The following is a 14,740-nucleotide window of genomic DNA, read 5'->3' on the forward strand; positions in this document are numbered from 1 at the left end:
TGGCCTTTGAATACATTACCATTCAAAGGTTTGGGGTCCATTAGAAATTAACTTGTTTTTAAAAGAAACGCAAATGTTCATGGAGGAGCCGTTCTCGGCTGCGGAGCTTTCCGCGGCTCTGAAGGCTACGCAGCGGGGTAAGTGTCCGGGCCCGGACGGTTTGCCCTTGGGGTGCTATCGCACCTTCTCGACGCGTCTTTTCCCTCACCGCGTCTTTTCGCCTAAAAAAAATCAAAATAGACAAATCACCAGGTCCAGATGGCATTCACCCCCGCGTTCTAAGGGAGTTAAGTAATGTAATAGACAGACCCCTATTTCTAATATTCAAGGACTCTATAGTGACAGGGTCTGTTCCCCAGGACTGGCGCATAGCAAATGTTGTGCCAATATTCAAAAAGGGGACAAAAAGTGACCCGGGGAATTATAGGCCTGTTAGTTTAACTTCTGTTGTGTGTAAACTGTTTGAGGGTTTCCTAAGAGATGCTATTTTGGAGTATCTCAATGAAAATAAGTGTATGACTCCATATCAGCATGGGTTTACAAGGGATCGGTCCTGTCAAACTAACCTGATCAGCTTTTATGAGGAGGTGAGCTCAAGACTGGATCGGGGTGAATCGCTGGATGTCGTATATCTTGATTTTTCCAAAGCATTTGATACGGTGCCACATAAAAGGCTCGTACATAAAATGAGAATGCTTGGGCTGGGGGAGAATGTGTGTATGTGGGTAAGTAACTGGCTCAGTGATAGGAAACAGAGGGTGGTTATTAATGGTACATACTCTGAGTGGGTGACTGTTGCTAGTGGGGTACCACAGGGGTCAGTTTTGGGTCCTATTCTTTTTAATATATTTATTAATGACCTTGTAGAGGGATTGCATAGTAAAGTATCAATCTTTGCAGACGATACTAAGCTCTGTAACGTGGTTAACACAATAGAGGACAGCGCACGATTACAAATGGATCTGCATAGGTTGGAGGCTTGGGCTGGGATGTGGCAGATGAGGTTCAACACAGATAAATGTAAGGTTATGCACATGGGGAAGAAAAATCCAGGCTGGGAATATGTATTAAATGGGAAAACACTGGGGACGACTGACATGGAAAAGGACTTAGGAGTTTTAGTTAACAGTAAATTTACCTGTAGCGACCAGTGTCAGGCAGCTGCTGCTAAGGCAAATAAAATCATGGGGTGCATCAAAAGGGGCATAGATGCCCACGACAAGGAAATAATTCTACCCCTGTACAAGTCACTAGTCAGACCACACATGGAATACTGTGTACAGTACTGGGCACCAGTGTACAAGAAAGATATAGTGGAGCTGGAGAGGGTTCAAAGACGGGCAACCAGAGTAATAAGGGGAATGGGAGGACTACAGTACCCAGAAAGATTATCAGAATTGGGGTTATTTAGTTTGGAAAAAAGACGGCTTAGGGGGGACTTAATAACTATGTATAAATATATAAGGGGACAGTACAGAGATCACTCCCAGGACCTATTTATACCCAGGACTGTATCTATAACAAGGGGACATCCTCTACGGCTGGAGGAAAGAAGGTTTCTACACCAGCACAGACGGGGGTTCTTTACAGTAAGAGCGGTGAGATTATGGAACTCTCTGCCAGAGGAAGTGGTGATGGTAAACTCAATAAAAGAGTTCAAAAGGAGCCTGGACGTGTTTCTTGAAAGCAATAATATTACAAGTTATGGATATTAGATTAATAGGGACAGAACGTTGATCCAGGGATTTATTCTGATTGCCATATTTGGAGTCGGGAAGGAATTTTCCCCCTGGTATGGGGCAATTGGCATCTGCTTCATAAGGGTTTTTTGCCTTCCTCTGGATCAACACAGTAGGGACACAATATGTATATAGGTTGAACTTGATGGACTTTGGTCTTTTTTCAACCTTATGAACTATGTTACTATGTTACTATGTTACCTGCTTGCTGCCCTCAATGCCATACGAGAGGGACTTCAGTTCCCTTCCCAGTCGTTGGCGGCCACGATCACGGTTATTCCGAAGGAGGGCAAGGATCCTAGTTTGTGTCAGAGCCACCGGCCCATCTCGCTCCTCAATGCCGACTTAAAACTTTTTGCCAAAATGTTGGCGTTGCGCTTGGCTTGTTTCCTCCCACTGCTGATCCACCCCGACCAGGCAGGTTTTATCCCTCGGCGTGAGGCGCGGGATAACACGATTAGACTTCTCTCCGTGTTACATAAGGCGCGGGTGGAGGCACGCCAAATTGTATTCTTGTCGACCGACACGGAGAAAGCCTTTGATAGGGTGGACTGGGTATTCTTGGAGGATACCCTGGAGCATCTGGGTCTGGGTCCCTCTATGTTGGCCTGGATTGGGGCCCTCAAGCCGAATGCGAGCAGTTGGTGAGGAATAAACGGGGCTCTCTCCCCCCCCTATAGCGATAAAGAACGGAACTAGGCAGGGGTGCCCCCTGTCCCCGATACTCTTTGCGCTGTCTCTGGAGCCTTTTCTGGAGGCTGTCCGCTCGGACCCGAACATATTGGGGTTGCAGAAAGGTGGTAGACATCATAAGGTAGCGGCATATGCGGACGACCTACTGTTTATCGTTGACCGCCCCGGTGTTACGCTCCCGAATATTCTTGAGCCATTTCGCCTCTACGGCGGGCTATCTAGCCTTAAAATAAACTACTCGAAATCCGAAATTTTAAATATCACCCTGCCCCCTCAGTTGGCGGCTGCGCTCTTGCCTAGCTTCCCCTTCAAGTGGTGCCCAGAGAAGCTGAAGTATTTGGGGATCTGGCTGACCGCCGACCCGGGACATCTTTACCATGTCAATTTTACGCCTTTGCTCGCCGTCCTGTCCGGGGACCTGTGGCGGTGGACGCCGCTGTACCTCTCCTGGATGGGCCGGGTAAATGTCATCAAGATGAACCTTTTGCCTCGGGTGTTGTATCTGTTCCAAACGCTGCCGATTCGGATACCGCGGGAGTTTTTCCAGGTTCTTCGGTCCCTGGTGTCTAAGTTTGTCTGGGGCAATAAGAGCCCTCGGCAGCGGTTCTCCCAACTCACGAGACCCAAAGCTGCGGGCGCCCTGGGTCCTCTCGCTAAGCCGTGGGTCGACCTGGAGCTCGGTGAGTTGTGGGGCTGTGTACCATGCCTTGTGGGGCCCGAGTGGCAGCCACGGCGGCATTTCGCACCCTTTCATTCTGCCAACTCTGGCAGTTTGGAGGGAGGTGGGCCAACGCGCCCACCTATCTACCACTCCGTCACCCTTGCTACCCCTTTGGGGGAACCCGGACTTTGCACAGGGGCGTGGGGAGGGTCGACTAGACTTCCTTGGGGTTCCTGACCCTGTCCGGGCTCGGGCGCTCCTGGGGGTGGGCGGGCAGCTGCCCTTGGGTTCGTTATTAACGGGTCGCGATCCTACGTGGTTGGAGCGATTCACGTACCACCAAATTAGGCACTACCTTTATACCTTACCACGTGGGGACCATCTTCACCGGCCCTTAACGGGCTTTGAGACCTTGTGCACGAGGGCTCACCCACCAGAGAGGGCCATCTCCCTGCTCTACTCCTTACTCTTGACAGCGACTCGACACGACCGCCCTTCTGCGCGACCTGGGAGGCCACCTGTGACACTCGACTCTCCGACAAAGACTGGGACAAGATATTTGTTTTCACCCACAAGAGCTCTAAAGCGACTAAGACGCAGGAGACTAACTATAAACTGTTGACGAACTGGTACAGGACGCCGCAGAGGCTCCATAGAATGTTCCCGGGTACCTCTGATAGGTGTTGGAGGTGTGGTGGGGACGTGGGCACGATGTTGCACATATGGTGGTCATGCCCCTTGTTGCAACCCTACTGGAGGGAAATCCACCGGGCGATCTCGGACCCCCCCTTTCCAACCGCTGCCCATGCTCCTGCACCACACTTCCCACTCGATCTCACATTACAAGCTGTCGGTGATCCGACATCTCCTTGACGCTGCTAAAAGCCTTATACCCCTACACTGGAAACAACCTTGCCCTCCCTCTCACCGGGACTGGGTGGCAAGGGTGGAGGAGATCAGGAGGGTTGAGGATCTCTCCGCCTCGACTCCGAAACTTAGGGAGGCCTATACGGCCACATGGTTCTACTGGTTGTCCTCTGTTGTGGGGCACGATGTGTAGTTGCTCTGTTTTGCCAGGTTGCTCGACCGTTCGATGCTCTTCCCTGCTCTGTTGACGGGTCTATCGCGGCCTGCCTGGTCTTCTCGATCTGTGTACTCCATTTTTGACGCTGGTTTTGTTTTTTGTACCGCTCATTGCTACCTCATGTTGGCCGACTTATGTACTTGTATTCTGTACCTGGATTTGTGATCTTGCACACCATTGTCTCATGCCGGGGATACCTGATTCCCCCGCATTCCTACCCTCCCTCTTTTTCCTTTCTGTATCCCTACCCCCCTCCCTACTGTATGTTTGGAAAATTGAATAAAAATAGATTTTGAAAAAAAAAAGAAACTTAAATGTTGCCCATTAAAATAACAAGAAATTATGTGGAATACAGTGGAGACGTTAATGTTGTAAACGACTTGTAGCTGGAAGCGGGTGATTTAATGTCTCTGGCACATGACTTTGTAAATAAAGATATTGTATAAAAAAAAATTAAAAATCAGCAGTTGATGTCAAAACTTTTAAGATACATATTTTTTTTTAAATGTTAGAATATACAGCTTCTTCCATTGCATCGCAAATCAGAGATAAAGGTAATTTCAGCCTAACATCAGTAATTGCCATTTTAAGAAATCTTATAATCGTGTTTAGGCCACACTTCGAAGTATCAACAGTCATTAATGAAAACCGCATATGCTAACCAAGAACTTGCTATGCTTACTTCATGTAACAGATGTAAACCCTTTCCTTGCCACAGGACAAGGGGATTTTTCCAGCTAATTTACGTTTGGAATAAAACTGGATTTTCCTTTGTGTGTTTTTCCTTTGCTTGTGTCGAATTGTACTACTGAAGATCACCCCCAACCCTGATATCACATCTGTCCTTTCTTTTTCATGCCTACTGTGCTCCAGAATGAAGTGGAACTTGTCTTGCTATGACATGAAAGTAACACATCACAGGTTATACCAGAGGGCTAGCAGTCTAACCGCATAGCCTGTAATGCTTGACTCCGCTTACATATTTGTGGTAATAGGCAGCACAAGCATGATTGTAATGTCTGACTTGCTGCTTGCCTGTACATTTGGTCTGCTTTGGGGTCACTTCATTTGAATTGTGCAGACTTTTAGTTTAGAGATAGTGTGGCATTAAGGTCATATGAAGATTGTGATATTTTGTAGGAAAATGTAGTTAGTGGCTTATGTTTTCCCAGTAAGTATGATGGTACAGACTGTGAACATAGAGTCAAACCATATAAGGATTTATCTGAGATAAAACAAAATACCTTTAGATTAGTTGTGGCAATATTGGTGTGTAAGCTCCAATGATAGTACAGTTTGGACTTTAGCAATTTTATTTTCTCTTTTTAATGTACAAATAGATGATATTCATCAAATGTTTTTACTGTGCAGTTTAAGACATTAACAACAAGGAGTTGTGTGTGTAGAATCAGCCTTGGTGGAATAATTGCCACTTTGGCTAAATATCCTAGTTTTATTTTAAATTGTCAGTCACGTTTAGCTATATGCCAATAGGCATATATGACGGACCTATGCCACAAATGAAACACTACGTTAATCCATTCTATACCGGTCAGCAAAGATGCTATAAGCAGTCCACTACTTCTTCCAGCGGGTCCTTCAGCCCGGTCTTGAATACTGTAAAGTGAAACTTGGTGAATCCAGCAGTTTTGCTGCAGGCTGCACCTAAAAGAATGAAGGGTACAAAATGTTAAGATGAAATTGCTTTCATTTAACTTTTTTTTTTTTTGCAGGTTGAAATCAAGTCTGAGGAAGTCATTCTCCCAAGTACACTTCTATGCTTATGGAAATCTTATTTACCAAAATAACTTTTCACTGTAAATCAAACGCCCTCTTGATCTGTGGCATGACCTTACAGCATGTAGTACATTTAAGACCATTAAAATTCAACTCCAAACCTATTGAAGTAACTTATGAAAAGTGCATCTTAATAATGATTAAAGAATAATGAGTTTCTCCGAGTATAATCTCACATACACAAAACTGTGGGAAGTAAAAGATCAAAGCACAAAATAAGAAGTCTAAGCTAATAAGTCTTATTGATCGGTAAATTGTACTCTCTACTGAACTAAACCGCACTAATGAGATATGCTGCACAATGACTGATCTCAGCTTGCTTTGAAGTTATCATAGTCAACTAAAGACCTTTCCTATATATTCATGCAAACGAGAGGCAGATTTAAATACCACATTCTATCATTATAAATCATTACAGTGACCAATTTGTAGTAGGGATTTGTTAAGGGAAACTTGTTAAACATGTATTTCTGGCTGAATGTGACTCGAACACATGATATCATACCAAGACTCTAGTTAAAATCACAAGTCCAAAAAAATCCCTAATTCCATCCCCCCTGGACTTAAAATGGAACTGAATTTAAAACATTTTTTTTTCTCATATCCACACGCTATAACAGGTTATGGTTTGGTGTTTGCAATGATTTGGTGGCAGTGACATTAACTTATTAAACGTGTATTTTAGTTTTATCTGACAAACTGAAGAGAATAAAAGCCAAGAGAATGCAATAGAAAATGTACAATATTACATGATATATATATATACCATAGCTTCCTGTAGTGTTAGCGCAGATCACAGCTCCAAAGAAGTTTTTAACATACTTCTGTATTCTGAGAATGGCCTTTTTACATGCGTCTGTGGGATCTGCTCCCATCCTCATGTACTCCACAGCTTGGTAACTAAAACAAAACAAGTTTTTAACATAACTGTGCAGAAAGTCAAGAAACATTGCTTCACCAACATACATAATTATTTGATTTCTTCAAAACTAAACATGTTTATTGTTTCACTGTACTTATCACTGGGGGGGACAAACCTTTTTAGCAGGGTATTTGATGTTTATCGGTTTTCCCACAAGTACACAGTTTTCTCCAACATGCAAAACTGGGCTCGCCAGGGGAGTTCACTTGAGAGTTGGGACGTTCCACGCAACAACTTTACTGGACCTTAGTAAAATTCAATTTGTGAATTTCCTTTAGTGAGTCACTTTACCTAGCCATTTTTTAATGGATTAGGAAAACCATAGTAGGGGATCTAGTTGGCTCACTGTCTCAATAGATGTCTCCCCAATCTCATGATACGCCATATGCATATATATTTTAATAATGTAAATCCTTTAACCCCTTCGCGACCTTTGCCGGTTCAGGACCGTCATAACAAGAAGGTCACTAAATGACCTTTGACGGTCCTGAACCGTCAAAAAATTAAATAAGCTTAGAAAGTGATCAAGGATCACTTTCTTCGCTTAAACGGCCTTGCTGCAATGCCTCGATGTCGAGGCATTCAGCAAGGCCGAGATCGGCATCGGGGGCCATGTCTGGCCCCTCCCCGGGGCGTCAACAGCCGCCATACATTGTATGGTGGCGGACGCCCGTTTTAAAAGCGTTTAGGAGGCGATCAACGATCGCCTCCTAAACTTAAATGGTGTCGCTGGAATGCCTCGATCAGGAGGCATCCAGCGACACCAAACACTTACCTCTGGGTGGGCTGTGACCGCTCCGGAGAGCGGTCACAGCCGCCGCTGCCGGTGATCTTCGCCATCAAGCAAGATGGCGGCGGCCCGGGAAATAAAACAATAAAGACGAAAAAGTTCGCTAGAGGGTCTCCAGACCCTCTAGAGAACTGGCTCCACTTGCTGGTTGAATACAGGTACTGCATTCAACCATGCAAGTCAATGGAGCCCAGCTTTCTAATCACTATGTGATTAGTAAAATATTCAAAAAAAATAAAAATAAATAAAAATGGAAAAAAAAATAAAAAATAAATGTGCTAACATTTAAAAATAATTATGCAGTGATGTCACTAGATGAACCATCCAGTACCAGCAAAATGTGTAAAAAAATATATAAAAAAAGTATTAAAAAAATAAAATTAAAAAATAAAGTTTATTATTTTGAGCAAGTGCTAAAATTTCTCAAAAATCTCAACAAAGAGTTAAAATAAAAGCACTTCAAATACCCAAGGGGTGTCTAATATATAAAAAAAATGGCTGATGGGGTAAATTGGAGTGGCCTAGCTCAAAGATAGGGCATAGGTACAGACTGACCAAAATGGAGAAAAAAAGCGCACTTCCCAAATGTGGCATTTTAAATCTGAAACAACCCAACAAACCCATGCATGTCGGGTATCACTGCACTCAGGAGATGTTCCTGAACACACATTGGCGTGTTGTTTGACAGTGGCATATACCAGGACCTGTATATCTATAACTAAAGTACAATTTGTGTGAAAAAAAAATAAAATAAATTACTATTACAAAGTTTGACAAAGTGTAGTTCTATAATTGGTGCATGGAAAGGGTTAAAATAACAGCATTTGGAATACCCTGGGGTGTCTAGTTTTCAAAAATATATGGTTTGAATGGGTTAAATTGAGTTAACCGGCTTCAAAGATATTCCAAAGAGGAGAGGGAGGCACAATGACCAAATGACCACCTGAATTACGCATGCCCCAAAAGTAGCCTTTTACCAGCCAAACAATCTGACAAACCCATGCATGTGGGGTATCGCTGTACTCAGGAGATGTTGCTGAACACATATTGGGGTGTTGTTTGACAGTGACATATACCAGCACCTGTATATCTATAACTAAAGTACAATTTGTGTGGAAAAAAAAATAAAAAAAATTACTATTACAAAGTTTGACAAAGTGTAGTTGTATAATTGGTGCATGGAAAGGGTTAAAATAACAGCATTTGGAATACCCTGGGGTGTCTAGTTTTCAAAAATATATGGTTTGAATGGGTTAAATTGAGTTAACCGGCTTCAAAGATGTTCCAAAGAGGAGATGGAGGCAGACTGACCAGATTTGTTAAAAAAGATTTGGAAATCATAAAACGCTGCTTGTACTTATTGCCCTATAACTTACAAAAAACAGCAAAAAAACATAAAAACATTGGGTATTTCTAAACTCAGGACAAGTAGTAGAATCTATTTAGCTAGTTTTTTTACTTGCTTTTTTAGGTGAGTAAAAGATTTTTCAAATAAAAGTCATAAAATGTGTTTTTTTTTCAATTTTTCACCATGTTTTTTTAATTTTTTTAATAGTAAATAAGATGATACGATCAAAATAATGGTATCTGAAGAAAGCCCATCTTGTCCTGAAAAAAACAATATATAACTTATGTGGGTACACTAAATGGGTGAGGAGAAAATTACAGCTGAACACAAGCACCACAAAAGTGTCAAAACAGCCTCGGTCCCACAGGGTACAAAACGAGCCCGGTCCTTAAGGGGTTAAAGTAATTATTATATTTCCATTATCTAAATATATATATTTTTTTGTTTCCAAACCCCCCCCCCAAAAAAAACCCAAACATTAATCTTGGTTCTTAATGAGGGGAATGACAACAGAAAAGTGCTCTCCAAAGTGTATGACCCAGGGCCTTGCTTGCCCCTGTTCCCTCAAAGGCCATTCTGTATGCTGCTAAATTCCTTGGCCCAACCCAGTAACTGGCATCTCACGACCCAGTACTCGGCTGTGACTCAAAGATTAAAGAGATCCTGCATTGACTTACCTTGGTAAAAACCTCATCATGGTGTCGCCATCTCCTGTGGCTGCTGCTCCACCCACCGTGCTGTCTGCGTATGCTCCTGCCCCGATAATTGGTGAATCTCCGATGCGCCTAAAACATTGTTATATTTTAAAAAGCTTCCATCACTAAAATAAGTAACTCACACAAACTATTAACAGCAATTCCAAAAAGGCTGCCAATGAAATTTCTACCATGAGAATTTTCTCCCACTACTGGAAACCTTTACAAGATTCACATTCAATTATAAACACAAATCTTGTAAGATGTGATCTGAAGTTACAAGAGGAACACTATATTGTGTAATCTGCTGTACAATGTACAACAACTACACAAACCCCATTCAACAAAATGTAACTGCGGTGATATACTTAATTTGCAGTTTTTGCTACAAACATTCGTATAACTATATCACAGGGCCATGTATTTAGCAGCCAGCTATTTCAAAGGAAAGGAGTATTTATTAAAAATGCAACCAAAAAAAAAAATCATTAAAACATGACTAACCCTGGGATTTTGTGAGTTGCACCATTCGTAGATGTTCCTGTGGCAACACATCCAGCTTTATCAATTGCAACCATTCCTAAAGCCAAAAAAAAAATCATTTATAACAGGGCTCGACAAATCCCAGGCGCCAGGTCGCCATGGCGACAGAGAATTTTGTCCTGGCGCCTAGGTTTTGTCAGCCTCTTACATCCATAAAAAAATGTGGATGTAAGAGGCTGAGTAACCACACGGGGGCGCTGCTGCTGCTGTCTGCCCAGGAGTGTGGGCAGACAGCACAGCCACTCAGAGCCCGCCCCCGAGCCTGAGATCACTCCCACGGAGTGATCCTGTAGGCTGAAACCGCGGTTGCTGCAAAACCAGCAATCGTGTTATCAGCTGCCACAGGCAGCTTCAGGGAAGGGGGTTGTGTGTTGATTGGTTCCCCACACAAGTGTGGGGACCTGACCCAACACCCCCCTGCTGCCTGATCGCTCCATGAGAGCGACAGTGCAGCGTTAACCCCTTCAATGCCACACTTGTGTATGACACATTCGTGGCATTGCAGGGGTTAACATTTTTCCCCACAAGCTTGTGGGGACTAAATATCAGTCAATGCTGTGCTCCAATGGAACATCAGCATCGAAAGAGTTAAAAAAAAATTAATTAATAATAAAAAAAAAAAACAGCACTGACCTGAAAGTCCAGGCTGCTTCCAGGTCAAACGCTGTGAGTTTAGTAAGTGGGCTGATGATCCGATCCCTCCTAACCAACTGTTAGTTTAAAAAAATCCTGGCTCCTAACTTTTTTACCTGGCGCCGAGATTCACAACAAATTTGTCAAGCCCTGATTTATAACTTCATATAAACACTGGCCAGAAAAGATATTTTGTGTATAGAAAGAAAAGTATGTCAAATATAATTCCTTGAAAAGGACGAGTTACCTATTGTATCATGGTTATGCACATTTATTTCTTTCTCAAGAAAAATCTCCTTCTTGTTTTGTAATCCTCTCACAGGCTTATATGGTCCACATGACTTAGAAGCATCAGGAATCACGTTCTGCAAATAACAAGCAACAGTATAATTAATGTACGCTGCAGGATTGGTCATTTAAATCCATACTTGATATGTGTGTGCATTTTACCATCAAATCCACTTATAGTTTTATGGAACAGCAACCTAAATAAAACTAACAAGAAATGTATAAAAAAAAAAAATCACCACGACTGTTCTGCATGATATCCATAAATAGAAATAATTACAAAATATTAAACTAATGCAGCCAAAATACAAGAAATAGAAAATATTGCAAATAAAAAATTGTGGACCTGAACTAACAGTGAAAGAGGGAGCTTATAATATGGAGAAGCGCCCTGAAACGGGAGATGGTCTGAAAAGAAAGAACAGTCTGGAGAGATGAAATGATAATGAAAAAAGGTTTACAACATACCTTCCAAAAGTTTGGCTGGCACCTCTGCTCAAGCCACTTTGAATAAATAGTAAGTGAGTTGTTGGTCGTTAAATCTTCACTTGGAAAACCCATGCTCTCAGCAAACAAAGATGCTACAATCGAAATATCATGCTTATGTGTTAAATTCATTATTTGAATTACTTTAAGTATTATCCCATAATGCATACAAGTGAAGTAAGTTATATATATATTTAACAAAATGTATTAAAACCCCACAGCAACATACCATTCACTTTTGTTAACAATGAGACTATGCATGAGCGATAAAATAGCATTGCTTTTCCATACTAGTCCCTTTCTCATCAGTCATTCAGTTGATAACGATTAAGTATAGTTAAATATAGTGGTAATTTTCTACACAAGTACATACCTGACTCTCCAACTAAAAACGTGTGCTTAGTGTGTTCCATGACAGCTCTGGCTACACCTATTGCATTTTTTATTCTTCTAAGATTAGCAACAGCTCCAACTTCCATTGTGTTTCTAGAATATAAGCAAATGCGTTTTTGTCTAGTATATCATTAAAATAACAGCCCCTTAAAACCAGACTATTGGATGTGTGCAAGTATAGGCTATTCGTCATCCTGGATTTGTAGCAGACTAAAGCTAGTATTATAGGAAAGCAGTATTGTATAGCAATGCAAAAAGCAGAGTGATATATAAAAAAAATATCTTGTTTATACATCAGTCTACACACAAAAGCTGCTACTCAAGTACCCAGCTAAAAACACCTAGCTTATAATTGTCATAATGCAAACTGGCCGATTGATATGGATTGCTGGTTGGTAAAATTTAATCAGCACTGATTGTACTCTTTGAAGTAAACATCACTTACTTCACTTTATTCTCCAACCTGAATAACATGTTATTTATGTACATGTTCCCTTTTAAACAAATCGGCATTTATAACTGTGTCCATAAATATTTTTATTTATTTTTTTTAAAACCCACCTACCCATTCATAATCATGGCATCTAAGGTGGTTTCACCATGTTCATCAGGGCTGCCTCCATAACCCACGCTGCCATCACATTGATCGATCTCACACTGCGTACAGCCTTGCTCTACAGCATCCAGAGCCGATCCACCTTCTTCCAACACCGCCCATGCTTAATATCAACATATATTGTGAAAATAATCATAGCATTAGGATTTTTCCACCCACATTGAAAGGATCTAGAGGATCACACATCAGTACATAGTCCAATCCACCGGAATATACTGTGACTCACTGGTTTGAAATTACAAATAATAAACATAAAATTATCTCCAAGATCGAGAAATTTTATTTACTTTGGTTATGTTTAGATTGTTTTGAGAGGGGGTAAGGGGTGGTTTCCAGAAGATGTTTTAATTCAAAGGGGGGAGATGGATTGGGGACTGAATGATTTCTCTGTGAAAAAAATAACAGGCTGTTTTCCCCTCAATCTCCTTATTTTTGGTCCCTGTTTCATGTTTGTATTAAGAATTTGAAAAACCGAATAAAAAAGATTTTCAAATTATATATATATATATATATATATATATATATATATATATATATATATATCCAAGATTGATGTGTTTACCAGATTTTATACCGGTATTCAAGGATATCAAGCAAAACTCCCTGATGGACCGGATTCCACATTGTTATTAATGTAATGCCAATTAGAAGAATATTAAGACTATGGAATGTTTTCACACTTTGGCAGAGTTTAAACCGGTTAATAGTAAGGGTGCACATCAATGTCTCAATATGATACATTACTTCCTCTCCGACTGTTTCACTTTCCCCTCAACCACCGAATATATTGTAAGCTCCCTTTTCCTTTTGTACCAGTATGTGTTGTGTGTGATTTTAAAGCCATTTACGGACTCAGCTGTTACAGCGCTACAGAATCCACTAACGTTATATAAATAAATGCAATACACTGTTGTAATACTTGGATTCAGGTATTTAGTTCTGGTTTAATGGATATGAAGTTGTAATAATAATAATAATAAACCTATAAAGTCACATAATCCCAAATGTTAATCAGGATACCTTGCTTTATCCCCCTGCAGGCTTGTCAATTCATCGCTCTGTCACTTAGATACAAACTATATTAAAACACACACTCCTGATCTCAAGGGGTTTTATTGGAAAAGTATGCTTAGATAGATGCTTCCGTAGAAGGAAACAATATTCTGTATACAGTATCCACAATAATCTACAGTTACAAGGGGAAACTAAATCTCATTATGGAATCCCACTGTTGCTATGGCAACTGCACAACCCTATACCGGAATTGCTTCGTTAAATCAGGGGCCAGTTAATATATTTAACAGTGTTTACGTAGCATACGTCATTAGGACAAAGGGGCAACTGGGAGTTCCGTAAACTTTCACCACTTGCTAAGAACGCACTGCTACAGTGCAGGCGCTCGCTCCCTCCAAAGTATTTTAATTTTCACCTGCTTCCGCCGCCCTCTGGAACGGCCACGTGTTGATAACAAGTGGGCGCGTGGGATCAGAGCCCGCGGTGCGGAGCAGCACCCACAGCACCCACATTACAGGACTCCTAAGCTCCATGACAACTGAGAACCGGAAGTAGCGCGCTGCCCCGTGCGCGCGCCCTGTCCACCGAGGAGGGTCACGGTCTGGGGCGTGATCTGAGTCTGTGGGATTGTATATAGGCGCAACTCAAGAAAATAACAGTTGACGGTTTCAGTCTATGAAACGGTATTATAAGCGTAATGACGTCTAATTGGATCTGTGTCCCAAACCGACGTAACAATGACTCATGAGATACATTTTAATTTAAAACAGTCTGTGTATTGCTTTACAAGGCTGCAGATTCACATGAAATGTGCGTTTTCCAAACGTTCTCCAAAGCCTTATCTATATATATGTGGTGTTTGTAAGTGCCTGGGTTTGTTTATTAGTTTCTGGGAGAAAGAGCAGTTTCTCACTCACACAATTTGGACCTGACTTCTTTATAATCTGAATTAATGGTAGCCGAAAATCTTAATTGCCACTTTTTTTCACAGTATGCATACGGTGTGGGTCAGAATATCTCGTGAGCAACAGTTTCCAT

General features: G+C 41.6%; 1 protein-coding gene across 1 annotated transcript; it reads right to left on the minus strand.

Annotated features, from left to right (window-relative positions):
- Positions 1-5,741: 5,741 nt before the first annotated feature.
- On the minus strand, positions 5,742-14,235 carry LOC149285552 (N(4)-(beta-N-acetylglucosaminyl)-L-asparaginase-like). The gene is made up of 9 exons (XM_089495163.1): positions 14,118-14,235; positions 12,638-12,791; positions 12,053-12,165; positions 11,662-11,774; positions 11,153-11,270; positions 10,234-10,309; positions 9,712-9,819; positions 6,741-6,874; positions 5,742-5,842 (listed from the first exon to the last, which is right to left on the minus strand). The coding sequence occupies exons 1-9, from the start codon at positions 14,233-14,235 to the stop codon at positions 5,742-5,744; spliced, it is 1,035 nt and encodes a 344-aa protein (XP_089351289.1).
- Between the last annotated feature and the right edge of the window lie 505 nt (positions 14,236-14,740).

Source organism: Sceloporus occidentalis, unplaced genomic scaffold (genome assembly GCF_023333645.1).
Source record: "Sceloporus occidentalis isolate IW3139 unplaced genomic scaffold, rSceOcc1.0.p SCAF_77, whole genome shotgun sequence".
NCBI classification, from domain to species: domain Eukaryota; kingdom Metazoa; phylum Chordata; class Lepidosauria; order Squamata; family Phrynosomatidae; genus Sceloporus; species Sceloporus occidentalis.

Bases quoted from the DNA above. Each gene is read 5' to 3' on its own strand.
- LOC149285552 (XM_089495163.1), bottom strand. From the start codon at position 14,235: ATGGAGCTTAGGAGTCCTGTAATGTGGGTGCTGTGGGTGCTGCTCCGC. The intron at 12,792-14,117 runs GTGAAAATTAAA...GTTGATATTAAG, and splicing joins CCAGAGGGCGGCGGAAGCAG to CATGGGCGGTGTTGGAAGAA. The intron at 11,271-11,661 runs GTATGTTGTAAA...TGTTATTTGCAG, and splicing joins GCCAGCCAAACTTTTGGAAG to AACGTGATTCCTGATGCTTC.